Source organism: Tetranychus urticae, chromosome 2, assembly GCF_039701765.1.
Source record: "Tetranychus urticae isolate SD_2017Ah chromosome 2, NJAU_TeUrti_SD_1.0, whole genome shotgun sequence".
NCBI lineage: Eukaryota > Metazoa > Arthropoda > Arachnida > Trombidiformes > Tetranychidae > Tetranychus > Tetranychus urticae.
The window spans coordinates 14,950,751-14,969,632 of record NC_142959.1 but is presented as its reverse complement, the minus strand read 5'-3'; the positions used below and the strand labels follow the sequence as shown (position 1 = coordinate 14,969,632).

The 18,882-nt window shown below is 32.1% G+C and overlaps 3 protein-coding genes across 6 annotated transcripts; 2 read left to right on the top strand and 1 right to left on the bottom strand.

Annotated features, from left to right (window-relative positions):
* The first annotated feature begins 629 nt into the window (after window positions 1-629).
* On the top strand, window positions 630-4,581 carry LOC107368729 (xylosyl- and glucuronyltransferase LARGE1). Of its 3 annotated transcripts, none has more exons than XM_015936607.3 (8): window positions 630-975; window positions 1,409-1,606; window positions 1,705-1,816; window positions 1,899-2,422; window positions 2,542-2,894; window positions 2,989-3,908; window positions 4,005-4,229; window positions 4,320-4,581. In XM_015936607.3, the coding sequence occupies exons 2-8, from the start codon at window positions 1,444-1,446 to the stop codon at window positions 4,417-4,419; spliced, it is 2,397 nt and encodes a 798-aa protein (XP_015792093.2). In that variant the 5' UTR covers window positions 630-975; window positions 1,409-1,443; the 3' UTR covers window positions 4,420-4,581. The 3 variants fall into 3 exon arrangements, with proteins under 3 accessions (XP_015792093.2, XP_089123252.1, XP_089123251.1); XM_089267126.1 differs by having other exon boundaries at window positions 799-975; window positions 1,880-2,422; XM_089267125.1 differs by lacking the exon at window positions 630-975 and adding an exon at window positions 1,025-1,339.
* Window positions 4,582-6,255: 1,674 nt separating this feature from the next.
* Window positions 6,256-9,866, top strand: LOC107362883 (nuclear pore complex protein Nup98-Nup96). Its single transcript, XM_015930025.3, has 2 exons — window positions 6,256-6,687; window positions 6,891-9,866. The coding sequence occupies exons 1-2, from the start codon at window positions 6,414-6,416 to the stop codon at window positions 9,218-9,220; spliced, it is 2,604 nt and encodes an 867-aa protein (XP_015785511.2). The 5' UTR covers window positions 6,256-6,413; the 3' UTR covers window positions 9,221-9,866.
* Window positions 9,867-10,489: 623 nt separating this feature from the next.
* Window positions 10,490-14,646, bottom strand: LOC107362894 (uncharacterized). 2 transcript variants are annotated; one of them, XM_015930036.3, is made up of 6 exons: window positions 14,474-14,646; window positions 14,191-14,392; window positions 13,031-13,285; window positions 11,898-12,123; window positions 10,966-11,597; window positions 10,490-10,826 (listed from the first exon to the last, which is right to left on the bottom strand). In XM_015930036.3, the coding sequence occupies exons 4-6, from the start codon at window positions 12,104-12,106 to the stop codon at window positions 10,798-10,800; spliced, it is 870 nt and encodes a 289-aa protein (XP_015785522.1). In that variant the 5' UTR covers window positions 12,107-12,123; window positions 13,031-13,285; window positions 14,191-14,392; window positions 14,474-14,646; the 3' UTR covers window positions 10,490-10,797. The 2 variants fall into 2 exon arrangements, with proteins under 2 accessions (XP_015785522.1, XP_089123253.1); XM_089267127.1 differs by having other exon boundaries at window positions 14,196-14,392.
* Between the last annotated feature and the right edge of the window lie 4,236 nt (window positions 14,647-18,882).

The following is an 18,882-nucleotide window of genomic DNA, read 5'->3' as shown; positions in this document are numbered from 1 at the left end:
ATTGTTGCCTTCATTCATCAACACACACAAAATTCATTAGCAACCAAAATGCCATTAAATTGTATTATTTAAGTAAAAATACAAATTAAAACTGGTTTCCTATTCATTTAAACAATTGAACCCAAATATGTTTAGGTGATTAACTTAACACTAAACAAGTGTTTACCTTGCCTTACATCCATTGTTCAAGTCATTTGTTTCATCTTGCTAACGATATTATTTATCATTTTGGTTTAATTTTACTCAATCTTAATTTAACTCTAATCTGATCAATTGGAATTGAATTAAACCCTTGAGATGACCAATAAGTGTTTTGTTTATTCATGAACAAACCATAATGTAATGTGCTTAAAGTAGCTCAGCTTTTCATGTTGACCAAGTGTTGTTATCCTTTCCTATTTTTGCTGTAAATTACTTTCTAATTTAGTTTATTAAAATGGCTAATCATTATCATCTTGATTACATGCAATTCTTGTGTCAAGATGGTTAATTAGAATCAGAAAAGATTCCAACAATTATCCCATCATTAAGAAGATGATCTAGAATAAAAGAGTTGCTAGTCTTGGTAAAGAGGTTTCCAGCAATCCTTTTTCCAATCCATAATGGTTCTTGTTCCGAGGCTAAGGATAATTTGTTCCTAAAATCTAATTTTGTTCTAGAACAAGAACAAAACAAAAATACTGTTTACCTTTATCTTTAAGTTGAACATTTTTTGAATTTTGTTTTGTTTTTACTGTTGTTTTGGTTACCTAACAGTATCTAATCCTATATCCGATGAATGTATCAGATATTTGGTATCATGTTGTCGTTTGTTTAAATCTTTAATTCAATCAAATGTGATGTTTAATTTTGCATTTGTTTTAATTTCATCTTTATTTATATCACCTTTTAAAATTGACCAGTGGCTCGATGAAACCCATCATTTATTTAAGTCCTATTACTTACATTGAATCACTTCTAAAAACAGCTGTAAAAGTAAGTAGTTTTCATTTTGACTCTCATTTCTGTCAACTATTGCTTGCAATGTATTCAAACTGTCAAAATCTCTGAACTAATATTTAATCTATTAATGGCTTATTTAATTTGTTTTGAAATCTGCTTTTTTATCATTATAAACTCTCATTTAAAAAAGATTCTGAAATTGTATGAGTTCAGTCTATCTGCAAAACATACATACAGCATCACTGCTAGGCTATTGAGTCAGTATTCAACATTTAGACCATTTCATCTTATCCATATTTAACAATCTATTTATTGAATGCATCTTCTTTTTAATTTATTTAAATTTGATTAACTTGCTGTGTTAACTTATATTTGATTGCTGCTGGTATGCTTTCGGGTAAAAAATGATCCTAATTCCAAAGCCAAAATGTTTATAACATTATCTTCTATTTCTCATTTACATTAGAGGCAAAGTGATTCGAGCTGAATAAATTTTTAAGGATGATCAATATCAGATACTCATCTGGACGCAAAGGTGCCAAAGTGAAAATTAATGGAATCAGTATAAGAATTTGGACTCTATGTCTTCTCTTTTTTTGTGCAATTCCTGCTGGCTTCATTATTTATTACCACCATTTTCTCAACAGCTTCGCCTATCAAAGAGGTAATTTAATTAAATTTTCCGATAAGATTGCTCAATTCAATAAGCAAAAAATTTCTCTCGAACGATTCTCAATTCATAATCATTTATATTTATTGTAGATACATTTCGATCTGGCTCAAATTTCCTTGGGTTCAATGATAGAGAAGCTAAACTTGCTGAGAGAGTTCGGGAAGTCGAAGAACAAAATCAACTCTTACGAAGGCAACTTACGTATGTTATTCATTTATTTGCAATTAAATACATTCTATTCTTATTTGTGAACTGATAAAATAGCATCTTCTTTTCTCGTCAGTTTATCTAGAAACAAATTGATCAACATTGCGCAGCATGATGCTCATCAACAACGTCAGCTGAGACAGCTTAAAGGCCAAAGAAAGGGAAAAGGTGATGGCTTGGAGGCGAATAATACGCAAACAGATCGCAATAAAAAGAGAGAGAATAATGAAGGAAATGAAATTAGGACTGATGGTCTCGATCATAAATGCTCTAATCCATCGTCTTCCGGATCACCTATCTCCAAATGTGAAGTTATCGACATTGCCATTGTTTGTGCTGGTTACAATTCGAGTCGCTCTGTTGTCACTTTAATCAAATCAATATTGTTTTATCGTAAAAATCCTCTACATTTCCATTTTATTGCTGATTCAGTTGCTCGTCTTATATTACAAAATCTATTCCGTACTTGGGCTGTTCCCGGAATTGAAGTTGACTTCTATCTCACGGATGACTTACAAAAAGATGTCGTATGGATTCCCAATAAACATTATTCCGGTATTTATGGACTAATGAAACTGGTTCTTCCTAAAGCCTTACCGGGTAAGCAGAAAGTTTTCTTGATCATTCAACGATGACAGTTATTTTGATTCTATTCTGTTTCAAAAAAATCAAGAAGAAGTTTAACAATACCAGAATGCTAAATTTTATCTCTTTTTCAGATTCTCTCGATAAAATAATTGTTCTCGATACTGATGTTACTTTTGCAACCGATATTGTCGAACTATGGAATCTTTTTGCCCAAATGAAAAACAAACCTCTAGGTTTGGTTGAGAATCAAAGTGATTGGTATTTAGGTAAAATTTGGAAAGGTCACAGACCTTGGCCAGCACTGGGTCGTGGTTTCAACACTGGAGTCATTTTAATGAGCTTAAATAAATTACGTGAATTTGACTGGTCACAAATTTGGAAAATGATTGCTGAAAAGGAATTGTTCTCAATGTTGTCAACTTCTTTAGCTGATCAAGATATTTTCAATACAGTTATTAAACAACACCCTTTCCTTGTTTATAAAGTAAGTATCATATTTCAATTATATTACAATTTATGATAAAAACATTTTCCAAATTATAATTCATACTGATCTTGTTTTATTTGATTGCTTATAGCTACCATGCCAATGGAATGTCCAGCTAAGTGATAATAGTTTGTCTGAAAGACTTTGTTACACTGAAGCTCAAGATTTAAAGATTATTCATTGGAACTCTCCAAAAAAATTGAAAGTAAAAAACAAGCATTTAGAATTTTTTCGTAATTTATATTTAACTTTCTTGGAATACGATGGTAACCTACTAAGACGAGAGTTGTTCGGATGTCCTAATCTTACAAGCACAGTCAGACCGAAGACAAGCAATCTTGCTAATAATCAACTTTCAATCAACTCTTTGGATGAAGATGACTCTTGTTACGAGTTTAGACGAGCTACAATTACCGAGTACCGAACTCATCTTTATTACATTGATTTTGATTATGAACCTAGTCCAGAAGGAAATGATGTTACTTTAGTAGCCCAGTTATCCATGGATAGACTTCAAATGGTTGAATCTTTATGTAAACATTGGGAAGGTCCAATCAGCTTATCCCTTTACATATCAGATTCTGAGGTTCAACAATTTTTTGGCTATATTATGGATTCTCCGGTGTTAAGAGATAGGCGTAATATTGGTTATCATATTGTTTATCGAGAAGGAGATTTCTATCCTATTAATCATCTTCGGAATATCGCTCTCCGTCAAGTCAAAACGCCGTTTGTTTTTCTTACTGATGTTGATTTTTTGCCTATGTTTGGACTTTATGAATATCTTAAAAGATCTGTTGCTGCTCTTGCACTTGAATCCAATGATAAAAAAGCTTTAGTTGTTCCAGCTTTTGAAACTCAGCGTTATCGTATTTCATTTCCTAGAACTAAAGCTGATCTCCTTAATATGCTTGATTTGGGAACTCTATTTACATTTAGATATCATGTTTGGACTCGAGGTCATGCTTCAACTGATTACCAAAAATGGAGAACCGCAACTCGACCCTACAAGTAAGCTATCTTTTAATTACTAATTATTTTCCTTTATCAAATATCCATTACATTTAATTATTTTTAACAATTTTCAATCCAATCTTGAATCAATAGGATCTCATGGGAGCAAGACTTTGAACCTTATATCGTGGTCAAAAAAGATGTTGTTGAATACGATTCTCGATTTGTTGGGTTCGGCTGGAACAAGGTTTCTCACATAATGCAACTTCATGCGATCGGCTATCAATTTATTGTTTTACCCAACGCATTTATCGTTCACATGCCCCATGCTCCAAGTTTCGACATTGCCAAATTCAGATCGAGTTCAATCTATCGAAAGTAAGTCATAGACTTTACCATTTTTATTAATTTTTGCCTAAATATATTTAATTTTACAAATCAATTTTCTTTTTTCCCCTCTCTATTTAGATGTCTGAATATCATGAAGAGTGAATTTGTAGCTGAATTGTCTCAAAAGTATGGCAAGCAATTCAAGATTACTATTTCTAATGATGTCATGAAGCAGTAAATCAATTAATCTAGATCCAACTACCTCGAATGGATTTATTTGGATTCATATTTCTCTCCACTTGATGACAATATTATTAGCATTGAGATTTTATCTCAGTCGGTAATGATGTCTCCTTATTACTCATAAATCTCATCTCTCTATGCTGATATTAAGTACTTACAAGGAAAGTGCCTTTGCTGGTACGATCATTTTCAATTTTTTTAGGGCTTATATTGTAGAGGGCAAAAAATAATTAGACACGTATTTTTGCTTTTGTTTCGCTAGTGCGCGGTTATTGATATTTAAGCACTTTTTATTAAAGATAAAGCATTTAGTAATGCACTGCAGCCACTGAAAAATACATAAAACAGATGAAAAGCAGAAAATGAAAATCTCATAATGAAAATTGTAAATCATTTTTCAGTAACTCCAATAGATTACAATGCAATATCCTCGCTTAAAAGTGCTTAAATATCAATAACCGCGCACTAGCGAAACGAAAGCAAAAATACGTGTCTAATTATTTTTTGCCCTTTACAATATAAGCCCTGAAAAAATTGAAAATGATCGTACCAGCAAAGGCACTTCCCTTGTTAGTTACGCTTGTATAAGGAAAACTTCATGTTTAGCATAGCAAGCATTTCATTTTGTTTTTACCATCACCAATTTTTAACCTCTTTGAGGTAGATTTTAAAAAATTTGGCAATATTCGCAATTAATGTTAAAGTTAATTCACCTCTGAATTATATTTTTTTAACAACAAATCTACTTATTAATTGAAACTTTCATTTTAAGTCATTGCTTTAAATTAAACTCTAAGATAATTGTTCAAATTAAGTGATAAATTTGTACCATAAATCGTCGTCAAGTTACTATTATTGTCATTATAATTGGTTTCTAAAGAATAGCTGTAAATATGAGTAAAATAAATTTATAATTGTAATTCATCAAACTTGAACTAAACCTGAATTTTTTAAACCTTTTAAAAACAGTGTAAAAAGGTTACTTGAATTGAACGAAAAACACATTAAATCAGAGAACGAAAGATGTGATATATCAAGTAAATTCCTTACAGATGATTCAACTGAATTTTTAGGCAATATTTTTCGTAAAAATGTCAATACAATGAGGCAATGATCAGTAAAACAAAAACTAGTCTAGTTAATGTTGGTTTGAATAATGGGTTGAAACAATTGTTAGTTTGCTATCATGAAATTGACTGGTTTAAACCCAATTTAAAACTGGTTAAATCTGGTAAACACTGGTTAAAATTGGTTGAACAGGTTCATTCAGAACAAATCTGGTCAAAACCAGGTGGAACCAGTTGAGCAGACATGAATGGAATGTTATTATTCAAACAATAACCTTCACTGAATAGAAACATCTATAGGCTTTTAACCAATTTTAACAAAAGGAACATAGTTGATGAATGATTTGGATGAAACTAAGAACTTTGAAGGTCCTGATTTAGCTTTAACGAATCCACAAGCAAATGAAAGTTAATAATTACTACAAACAAAGGTATAAATAATTGAAAAATGTAGGTTGCTGTCAACAATGTTGTCATTTTATCTTTTTGTTGATGGTGACGTAAGAGGAAAACAAATACGCAATAATCAGCTGATGAAATCAAGAGATTCTCAATTAATGTGATTTTATTACATTTAACGCGTTTAAAGTACTTTTATTTTGTATAAAGTTGCATCAATTAACAATAACAATCCATTTTAGAAGTAAATTATTCATCTTGATAAAGAAATTTGATTAATTTTGTTTTTTAGCTGTGTACGCCATCTACTGGCGAATGTGGTGTGTTTACTTTAGACTTTGTTTTTGTTTATAAATAAAATGTGAGAGGGTTTAATGTTTCTGTTTCAAGTGACTGTAATCAAGGTTAATTCTAGTGATACTCTTACAATTTAATTATTAATTTATAATTTGAGTTTATGAGAGTTTTGTTAATTTGATTTTTGAGTCTATTGTAATAAAATCAATATATCTCAGATTTCATAATGTTTGGAACACCACAAACCTCAACCACAAGCCCATTTAATTCACCCTCAACCTCTCAGACTACATTTGGCTTTGGTACTCCAGCCAACAGAATGCAATCAACTTTTGGTCAACCTGCTGCATTTACAGCCAATAGAACAGCCCCAGCCACAGGATTCGGTGTTGGTGCTACTACTAGTACTGGTTTATTTGGTTCGCAAACATCTACAACACCTTTCTTTGGTTCACCATCGACAACACAACAAACAACACCATTTGGAGCTACTTCTACTGGTAACCTATCTTTTTCATTTGTTTAAACCTCCTATTTAATACTCTAATTTCATGCACTATATCTAAATGATATTCATTTACATAAATTCATAAATATCTTCTTATTTCCTTTAACATATATTCAAAATTCCGTATTCTATATATGACTATATATGTATTATATCTATTAATATATCTATTGATATTTTTTTACCATTATTTAGCTGCTTCTCCTTTTGGTGGTGGTGCTGCTACAACATCACTTTTCGGTGGAACAAATACCGCTCAAACAAGCACACAATCTCTGTTTGGTCAAAACACATTCTCAGCTACAACTCCATTTAGTGGAGCTACTGCTACTAATACAATGCAAGCTCCTGGTACTACTATCAAATTTAATCCATTAATTGGAAGTGATACAATGTTGAAGAACAATATCAACACTACTATCAGTACTCGACATCAATGTATCACTGCCATGAAAGAGTATGAAACAAAATCAATGGAAGAGTTACGTTGGGAAGATTATCAAGCTAATCGTAAAGGTCCACAAGCTCAAGGAGCTATGTTTGGTCAAACGGCTACTACTGAATCTTTGTTTGGTGCTACACAACAGCAACAGCAACAGCAGCAGCAACAAAGTGCCACCACTGCTCCATTTAGCTCTGGTACAAACTCAATATTTGGTAAACCAACATTTGGTACATCAACATCACTCTTTAATGCACCAACTTTCGGTACACAACAAGCAAAGCCTGCATTTGGAACTGCACCAACCACAACAACATTTTCTTTTGGACCTGTAAACCAACAACCTGCAACTGTAACCTCTGGAGGATCATTATTCAATCCAACTCCATCATTTACTCCAAGTACCAATTTCTTTCAACCTCCAGCTACAAATACACAAACCAAATCATTATTTGGTACCTCAACTACTACAGCTACTCCTTCGCTATTCGGTGCACAAGCTACAACAACAACTCCATCATTATTCGGAGCTAATGTTTCTACTACTGCGGCAAAACCTGGATTTGGATTACCAACCACAGGTACTAACACTTTTGGAACTACAGCACCCTTTGGTCAAAACACTTTCATGTTTAACTCTAATCCAGCAACAACAACTGCATCTTTATTTTCGTCTAACTTGTCAACAACAGTTTCTACCGCCAATACGAACGCAATGAATAAGCCAGCAAACCTATTCAATTTCTCAAGCAATCCTATTACTACACCCACGTTCAATCCAACCAACCCTACCATGACCAATTTCAACACTGGCAATGTTTTCAATTCAGGGACCAATTTCTTTGGAACATCAGGTACTACTGGGTCCTTATTTTCAAATCCACTGCAACCAGGCCAGACCCAAGTTCCGCCAATGTCTCTCCAGCAAAGCTTGACACAAAACATGCCTACTTCTGAGCTTCTTCTGAGTCGCTTACAGCATATGCCTTATGGAGATTCACCAATTTCTCAGAATTTATTGAACGCAGCTCATTCTCAACCAGTCAAGTTTTCAACGGACTCAAAAACATTGTACCAATACAAAGTTAGTCTTCGGACTACTAGTGCTCCAAAGTTACCTCGAAACGTGAGTGCATCCCAAGTCAATTCATCATTTTTATTCGATGATTTAGAGGATGAAAAGTCAGAAGAAGAACCTAAATCAGCTTTGGATTTATTTGCACCTCGCAGAAACATCAAAAGATTAGTTCTCAAGCCTAAAGATTCATCTTTAAATGCATCAATTACCGATTCACCAACTCTATCGTTTGCGCAAAGACCAATTTCAAGTGCATCCAAAGAAAATGTTGCTGAAAATACTGTTTCTGAACTTTTCTCTATCAATCAAAATAATGCTACAAATGCATTAAACACAACCACAACCATCACCACCGGCAACACCAACAATAACAATAATAGTAATCATGGCACTCCACGTAATTCAGTTACTTTCGGTGAAACATCAATAATGGGTGACAATCTTAATAATTCTAGTTTGCTTGGTGTCGGTGATTCAAATGATGAAAGTAGCTTGATTTGTCCATCTACACCTCCACCACCATTAAAATGTGGATTAAAATTGACAAAATTAGATTATTATACTAAACCTGCGTATAAAGATCTTGATAAATATTACAATTCATCAAATGATACCTGTCCAGTTCCTAGTTTTATTATTGGCCGTGAAGGATATGGTGAAATTTATTGGGAAGATCCATTGGATGTTAAAGGTTTAAATCTTGATGAGATTGTTCATATAAGAAGAAAAGAAGTAATTGTTTATCCTGATGATGATTGTAAACCTGAGATTGGTGAAGGACTTAATAGACCAGCTCAAATAACTTTACATCAAGTTTGGCCAGTGGATAAAACAACTCATGAAATAATTAAAGATATTGATCGACTACGAACAATGAAATATACTGAAAAAATTGAAGCCGCAACAAACAAATTAGGAGCGACTTTTAAGGAATATAGACCTGAAACTGGATCATGGGTCTTTTGCGTTAAACACTTTTCATCCTATGAGTTGGTTAATGAATGAATGAATGGATCAAGCAAGGCTGAAATCAATGTGAAACCTTATTTATCGGGAAATGCATCTTTATTAAATTCACTCATCAATAATCTAGATAGCTCTAATCTTTTGGTTGATCTCTCTTGTATCTGTCCAGATTGACAAATCGATTCAAGTTGTGAGGAATGTTTTTACATTTCATTAAAAATTCATCCAATTGAATTATAATACCATGTACGTATGTTTTATTATTAGGATTTGGCTATTGTCTACTGAGAGCTCACCAATCGACATAAATTGTTTAATTTGTCCTTTATTAGTTTCATTACACTTTTCTTATATCATGCATGTTCTGCGTTTATCTCCATCTGTCGTTATTTAATCAACAAATTGTCAATTTTATCTATCTCTATTCTTTACCGACTGCAATCCTTCGCATGCAAACCAGGTTAATGACTTCTTAATCAATATCAATGAATCCAAGTTTTCTATTCAACTTGATTAGTTCATTCAAAATCCATTTCGTAAGAGAGATCATCTTTTTCAACGAAAATGAAAGATTATTCAAAAAGTCTTCGACCTTTGCAATTATCGCTAATTTGATTTTTATTTATCAATCTTTTCTTTATTCAGAAAAAAATTCATGCAAATAAACACTTATATGTAATTCTAATATTTAATGATGTGTAATGAAACATCCCAGTTTCATTCAAAAATATTCATGATAAACATTTATGTCAAACACTTTTGTTGAATTAAAATCAAAATATTGAAAACTGTAAAACCAATTATAAAATAAATCTATTGTAAACTTTAAATTTATAAATAAAATAAAACATTTGACAATTAAATCTTGTTGATCTTATTTCGTTCATCTATTTCGGCAAAAATTAAACTTCAATCCCGAATCCATAGATGTTGATTTGTTAAAAATAAATATAAAAAGTGTTATTAACGCGTCTTCTATTTGAATTATCTTTATAATTGTAATAACAACTATTAATTGCACTTTATTACATACATATCAACAGTTGGAAGACAAAATTGTTTATCTTGAAAAGTTAATAATAGCAATACTTTAATAGTGGTAATAATAATTCGTCATGTGATTCTAAAAGATTCAAATTGAAAATAATTGGACATCGATATATTAATAGTGCAGGAATAACCAATTTCAGACAAAATATGTGACGATATATTGAAATTTCTGAAATTACTGCAGATTCTTCGCCAATTCTTAAACTATCATTCGATTACTATTCGACATGAAAATTGTAAATGAGTATTTCTCTTGTCTTAGGTTCAAATAAAACAATTTATTATGAGATTCTTGAAAAACAACGTACAAAATAGCAATAGTGATTACAAAAGGGGAAAGATTTATACAAGGTTTAATTTGTTTTAGATGATGGTCTCAAGATACTCAATATTTTCTATTATCAGTTCGCACATTTCAGAGTAAACTGAACTTGTTGACGGTTACAACCAGTGACAATCAAAATAAAACTTCTTATTCAGTATCTTTGACAAAACCATTAAAAACACAATGGCTTTAATGAAAATGAGGAATTTTGTTGGTGATAATGATTATGGTTTTTACTAAATTAATCTCGACCTCCACCATAACCTCCTCCTGAAATATAAGAAGACAAGTTGATTAGCGTTGGATGCATGACAAATTAGATTAGGTCAGTGATGACTGATAAAAATGACAATGATTTAGACATTTTTAAAAGACAAATATCACAGATTATAGATGAATATCAACTAACCCATTCCCCATCCACCATCACTACCACCACTCATTCCACCGTAGCCTCCGGCACCACCAGCGCCGCCTCCAGCTGCACCACCGTAGCCACCAGAGTTACCACCGCCATATCCTCCACCACCGGAGTTTCCACCTCCGTAGCTATCGCCACCACTAGCTCCACCATAACCACCACTTCCTCCGGAGCCACCATAACCTCCTCCGGAGCTTCCACCATAACCTCCAGAGCTTTCTCCATAACCACCACCGGAGCTACCTCCATAGCCTCCTCCAGAGCTTCCTCCGTAGCCACCACCGCCACCAGAGCTTCCTCCATAGCCTCCATCCATCATGCTCATCATACCTCCCCATCCATCATCGTCCATGCTCATCATGCTCATATCACCATAACCACCCATATCCATCATATCCATTCCGCCGCCCCAACCGGACATTCCACCACCCATACTCATTCCACCGTAGCCTCCGCCACCGCCCATGCTCATTCCCATTCCACCATATCCGCCACCACCGGACATTCCACCGCCGTGACCGCCGCCACCGCCGCCGCCACCGTGACCTCCCATCATCATACCCATCATGTGACCCATCATTCCTTTTCCACCAGCTTTTTTCATTAAATCAATAACAACTCTAGATATAGATAAAGAATCACAAAATAATAAGAATTAGAGAACACTTGAAAACATAAATCAACCACAAATATCTCTATCAGTATGAATGTTAAATTTTAAAAGTTGAAGAGTATCAAGAGAAAACTTTGAAAAATGTATTTCTCAATGATAAATTGATTGTTTAGAAAATTAGACTTATTAGTTTTCAGTCATTGTTAAGCTTCTAAAACAGGCCAATCAAATTAAATTAGATATCGACTAATTGCTTATGTAAGCATGATTCACTAATAACAAATATTGATGACAAAAGTCTACTCACGGAATAGGAATTGGTAGGGGAATTGGCAATATTCCGAATTTTGGTTTCTTAGATCCTTTGAGAAGCAATAAAAGAGCAGCCAATTTCTTGAGCTTCTTCTTTTTACCGGCATCTACTTCGGTTCCATAGAATGTTACCAGGCACAATTGAAGAACCACCAGGGTTAAAAAAAATATACTAATTGTACGAGCTTGATACGTTAAACTCATGATGATATGAAAAAATACTTTAGGTGTAAGAACACAAGATAACACAAAAAAAATCAAATGAAAATGTTGAGATCAGATCAAAGAATGAAGAAACTGCTAAATGGATAAGATAATCACATTTACAAAATCAATGAAATAATTTGCAGCACAGAAAAAGTTTTGCCTGAACCTGCAGGCAGAAGGTAATAAATGAAAGTAATAGTAACTATTGAGGATGATTAAGATGAATCAAGAAGAGAAAAACATGAATAAACTAAGTTAACACAATGAGAATCGACTTTGATATGACAGAAACTCGAATTAGATGAACAGTTATCTTTATAAATTGTTGGCTCCCCTGTGAGCACGAGTGTGAGTCCGAACTTTTTGATTCTTCCAACATAATCTGGTGAACAATTTAGGTTCGAAGGATGAGGATAAGGAAAGCCAGGAAAGATTAAAATGTTAAAGAAGAGAAAGCAGGACTGGCCCATCCGATTCTCTTTCCATTTCAATCATGTTTAACCTCTTATGACCGCCTCTCTTTCTCTTTCTTTTTCTCTCTCTTTCTATGAAACACAGCATATTTTCGGCCTATTTCGAGACAGGTTCTTAAAATGGTCTGTTTAAACAATCATTTCTCTTTCCACTTCTTCTTCAGGCTTTTGTCTACCTTATTTTTCAATCTTTCTCATCATCAACATTATTTTATCTCACCCCTTTCACCATTCTCACTTTTTAACTCATCAAACCTTTTCCTCTTTATCTCATCAACATCTTCATCATCTTCATCATCTTTGCTTCTTACATTTATTACTTGATCCACCAGCTCGGTATCTCACCTTTACTTTTCACTATTTAATCAAGTATCAATTCTATTCTTCATTCTGGTTGCATTTTAATGCTTTTTCTTCTTTCTACTCAATCTTTCCCTCTTACGCTTACCGTTTTCATAATCGTGTACATAAATCTTCCCACTTTCATAATAATTTGAACATCTTTAATCCACATGGCTTTATCAGTACTTGAATCTTCTTTACTCGTCTTTATTCTTGTAACTTCATTATTAATATTCACTATTTGCCATTTCACGAATTTTGTTCAGCCTTTAATTTATGTTTCTCTGTTACAGGTTATCCTCCAATTACAATCAACGTGCTTCTTGATCATTCTGACGGAAACATCATCAAGATGATTTTGCTGGTGAAGAAGAGAAAATTAGTATTTTAGTAAGTATGAAAGAGTGAGAAAACAATTGAATTGAGTGTTTCAATAACGTAAATAGAGTTAACCATAGAACGTGTTAAGCAGTTAAAAAGAGATAAGAGGATAAGTGTGAACGAATTAAAGATGAGAAGAAAATTGAGAGAAAGTGAAAAAGATTGAAAAAGATGATGTTGTTGTTGATGATGATAATGATGAGTCAAATGGACATTTAAGGAAGAGGAAGAAAAAAGAATCGGACATAATTAAGTTAATCGTGCGATTGATGAAGAAAATTTTCGTGATGATTCTAACCAACTCTTTTGTCTACTCAAATTTGATCTCTTCTTCACCATCATCATCCTCTTTTCCTTTCTAACTTGTCTCTCTACCTCCCCCAACATCCCTCTCTTTTCTAATCTTGTATATGAGATTCTGTTGTTTCTTTCCAACCTGATGATACATCATGTTATTGTAACTGTTATTATTGTATTATTGTAATAGTTGCTGTTGTTGACTTAAAAATATCTTTCTTGACCAGTCAGTGACCATTCAATGTGAGAGAAAGAAAAGGAGATTGAAAATTAGAATTAGAATCAACTGATAACCAACAAAAGTCAAGATAAATTGTAAATTCAATGAGGCACGTCATTCTTGCTTGTAAGATGAGAAATGGTAAAAAAGAGGAAATTTAAGATAGGAAATAATATAAAGAAAAAAAAACTGTTGCAATAGACGAGAGAGTGATCACCAACACAAAAAGAACTGCTTGATAATTCAATTTAACCACGATTTAGAAAAAAGTTTTATATAAACAATCAACTCAACAGCAAGATTATCACCATAACAGTTGACCATCCATTCCTTTTACACCACAATAAGAGTGAAAATAAATTCAATACCCTACATGCACCATATTGGCAAATAAAGCAGACTTCCGATGAGACTTTTTGTTCAGCCATTATTGAATCACCATTGATTGTGTATTGATGGTACCCATCAAGCTCAGACGAAAACACATCCCAAAAATGGCCAAGTTAAAGTTCAGACGATGACCAATCAGACATGTTTATTAAATGGATGCACAATAAGAGACAATTGACGCTATAAGAATGAAAAGAAAAAGCTGTTACTGAAAAATATTGAAATGCGAAAATTAAAACAAAGAAAAAAAGATAATCTTACCATTATTGATGTATCACTTCTTGTACAACTTAATTAAGCAAATTATTTGTTTCCTTTCAAGCAAACCATAACAAATCAATTATTGGCATTGTACGAAAAAATATAAACAGTTAAACATAAATTAAACAACAGTTAGAAACCAAATCGTCTGTCTTGGCGGTTTTAATTTGAAAGTCGTTAGTCATAACTTAAGGGGACGTTCATATATGACAACTTTTACTTTTACCCTTGCAATAAATCAATTAATATTCAATTTCATCGATAAAATGAATTGCTATATTTATACATTTTTAATCAATGCGAATAGTTAATGAAAATATTTACCTAGTAAATTGACAGTTGACTTTGATTGATTAGCATCTACTTTTGCATTATTGTGATATACTTTTGAATTTATGCTTTTGTTGATGAATCCTGATGAAAAGTAACAAATTATATCACTACCTTAAATAAGATTATCAATCGATTCTATCCTCAAAGTTATCAAAATTTAACACTTAATTGTCACGCAACAATTTTCCCTTTTCTCAATTGCTTTCCGATTACCATCTATTGTTTGCTTTACTGGATTCAATTTGATTGAATCCTCATTTTTTCATGATGGCGTTACAATAGCAAAGTGAATTAAATGTTATGGTTAAAACCAGTTTCGGTAAGACCATTACAAACTTATTATGTTATTGATTGTTGCTTTATATATTTTTTTTTCATTTTCAAATTTCCTTCACTTTTAATCAAACAGTTATTGATGTGTATTTTATGTAATATTATTTCACTGTATGATTAATTGTAATGCACGATTGTCTTAATATATCTGTATTGTTTTTAGCCACAATTAAACATGGCTGTATGTTAATTATCAAGCCATGTTTATCAATTTAATTTGGCCTCACTATAATCTTATATTTCATCTGAACCGAAGAGGATAACAATAAACAGTTAATGTATGTAAAATATTAGATAAGATGTACATTTAATATACACATATTATCATTATATTTATAATAGATTACCCAGTAACAATTAAAAATTCATTTCAAAGGGAAAAGGAAATAAAATGAAGATTAAAACATGATTACTTTCAAACTATGAAATTGATCTTCAACTCATCTTTTCTTGTTTCCAAAACTCCATCAGCCAAGATGACCAACAGTGATCATTATTAAAGTTAAAGATGCCATTTGTATTATCATTATAATCATCATAATCATCTTAATTAAAGCACAGAATCAAAGTTATATTTTTAAATCAGTGATCAGGAAGAAAGGCATCGAGTAATGGTAACCAATGATCAGAGTTAAATGCTTATGTAAAATGAACCCAAAAAGATATGGGAATAGCAAATGGTCGATGAAGGTTGATGATGATTTGACCAAACAATCAAAGAAAAGGTTAAATTGTTGTTTAGATTTGAAGTTAATTGATTGATATTCAAATCTGTTGAATTACAGTCATTTGTATTAGCAAATCGTTTTAAAATGAAAAATTGAAATCAGCATAACAAATAGTCTTATCAAGAGGGTTAAAGGTAGCTTCACATATTACGCTTTGTGTCTAGCAAAATAGGGAGAGTCAATTGATTGGAAATGGATTTAGTTACGCAAATCATGTTATTATTAATAATTGATTAATTGAATCACATTTAGCCTTACTAACTCTTCAAATGGCTTATTATGTCTACTATATCTTTATATCAATTCAACAATTTGATTCTGTCCATCAAAATAATGTATTGAACCGAGAGGTAAGAGTCTTTCCATCTTCACATATCTTTTCATTATTGACTGTCAAATTGATACAAGAATCTTTTGACATTCGCAATTGTATTCTGATTTGTTCATAATTATTACCATTATTACTCTATTCTGTTCTTAAAATTACAATTATTATCCTTTTTTAATGATGAAAAGTGTTTTCTTTTACAAAATATAATTGACAATTACCAGGAAGCAAAAAAAGGTAACTTGTGATGATCATCTGTTTTGAGCCACAATTTTTCAACTCTCATTGGCCATTTTTCTTACATTAATCTGGTCTCAATTGTGATTCTGTTGCAATTCAAGGGAATCAGGAGTGGTTAAGTTAACCATGAATGGATATTTATCATCAATTAAAGTCCAAGTCTTCCGGATCAAGTTAATTATTCATTTAATCAACAAGTAGATTGTCAAAAAAGGATTGCTGGAAACCTCTTTACCAAGGCAACTCTTTTATTCTAGATCATCTTCTTAATGATGGGATAATTGTTGGAATATTTTCTGATTCTAATTAACCATCTTGACACAAGGATTGCATGTAATCAAGATGATAATGATTAGCCATTTTAATAAACTAAATTAGAAAGTAATTTACAGCAAAAATAGGAAAGGATAACAACACTTGGTCAACATGAAAAGCTGAGCTACTTTAAGCACATTACATTATGGTTTGTTCATGAATAAACAAAACACTTATTGGTCATCTCAAGGGTTTAATTCAATTCCAATTGATCAGATTAGAGTTAAATTAAGATTGAGTAAAATTAAACCAAAATGATAAATAATATCGTTAGCAAGATGAAACAAATGACTTGAACAATGGATGTAAGGCAAGGTAAACACTTGTTTAGTGCTAAGTTAATCACCTAAACATATTTGGGTTCAATTGTTTAAATGAATAGGAAACCAGTTTTAATTTGTATTTTTACTTAAATAATACAATTTAATGGCATTTTGGCTGCTAATGACTTTTGTGTGTGTGATGAATGAACGCAACAATTATAACAAAATGATTGAGAAGATGAAAAGTTGAAGTTATCATTTAACAGCTATTAATTTACCTTTCCATTATTTTCAATTAACGTGGGATTTTCAGATTGAACAATTTTCTGCTTCTAACTGCACTTATTATTATCAATATGAACATAGTAACAGCTCAAATGATTTATTGTTGATAAATAATTGTTAATATCGGGTAAACAAAAGTCATAGTAGGTAGGTCAATTGAATAGGTGAACCTTTACGTGAATCAATTGATTGTCTTTGGGTGAAACCAAGTTGATTCCCAAATCAAAATGGTTAGTGAAGGTGGCTTCCAATATCAGTTGGAGTTACCTTAACAAGTTAATTTGATAATTGATCTTAAAGGTTCTCATCCACTTTAAATGGTTTCCACATTAAAAAGGTGTCCAGTAAAGGTTTGTTTCATTGTGACCGCTAATCTGGACACAGCAACTGTTTAAATAGGAGCGAACCAGTTTGGGTTAAATCTGGTGTTTTAACATAACTCTGTAGTCTTGTGTGTTGATTTGGTTGTGATTGAAATAAATCTGTGATCAAAATCAGTTTGGATTGAGTTGATGGGAAATGTAATGTTGAAGCTCATGTTGATGAAGATGTAAAGACTGACAATGATCATTTTTGTCTTGATTGTCGTGATTATTTAAATGAGATTGGCGTTTAAATGGACCTTTTTTTACAATTCATTTTGTTATTGTTACTTTGATTGTTTTTTTAGTTGTCCTCTTGACTGAAGTGTAATTTTGTTTGTTTGCTCAGTCCAAGTCAACTTTTGCTTTCAATGAAAAAAAGTAACTTTTGTTGATGTTTAAACTGTTACCAGAAGAGGATGATTATGATTATGATTGTTATGTTGATGTTGCTGTTGACGATTATCATACAAATTGACAGTATTTTGCATAAAGGTAATGTTTCCAGTCACGATGGTTAAATTAATTTTTGATGGACTGGTGAGACTTCTTATTGTCAATCAGTCATTGAAACTCTTGATGTTCAACTCGCCAAGTTATCAAACAACAATGCATCCTCGATTAGTCAATCAAGCTAACCAATTATCTAGACACCAATCAACTCAATAGTAGCCATTAATGGCGAGCTTCTGAATCTATTGATCAACATTCACTCTTGATCCATATTGCCATTTCATGTGTTAACAGCCATTCAGTTTTGACTCCGTGGTTGACTTTTTAGCAAATGGAGACAATTAGACATTAGTTGATCAAATATACAATTTATTAAAAGTATTGTAATCAGTTAATATAAAATAATGTTAAATAGCTTCATAGAGTTGCTAATTTGTTGGAAATGTACATTGCATTTGCTGTGTCTATTCATTTGTTTACATGTTTGTGGAAATTTTCAATTCTTGTTATTTATTAATTCTCGTTGAGTTTACTTTTCTAAATCAATTATCTTCACTTTATTTATTCTGATATTAACAATTTATCCAGATATTTCAATCAACCATTTCTACTAACAATTATCACAGTCTTATTGCTATCCACACAATATGATCAATCAGGCTTTTACAAATATTAAAATGGATTCAGTTGGATTAGACTTTTTACTTATAATTGTCAACATTGTAACCCGTATTTGTTTACCCTTTAGATGTTATAATAATTCAATTGA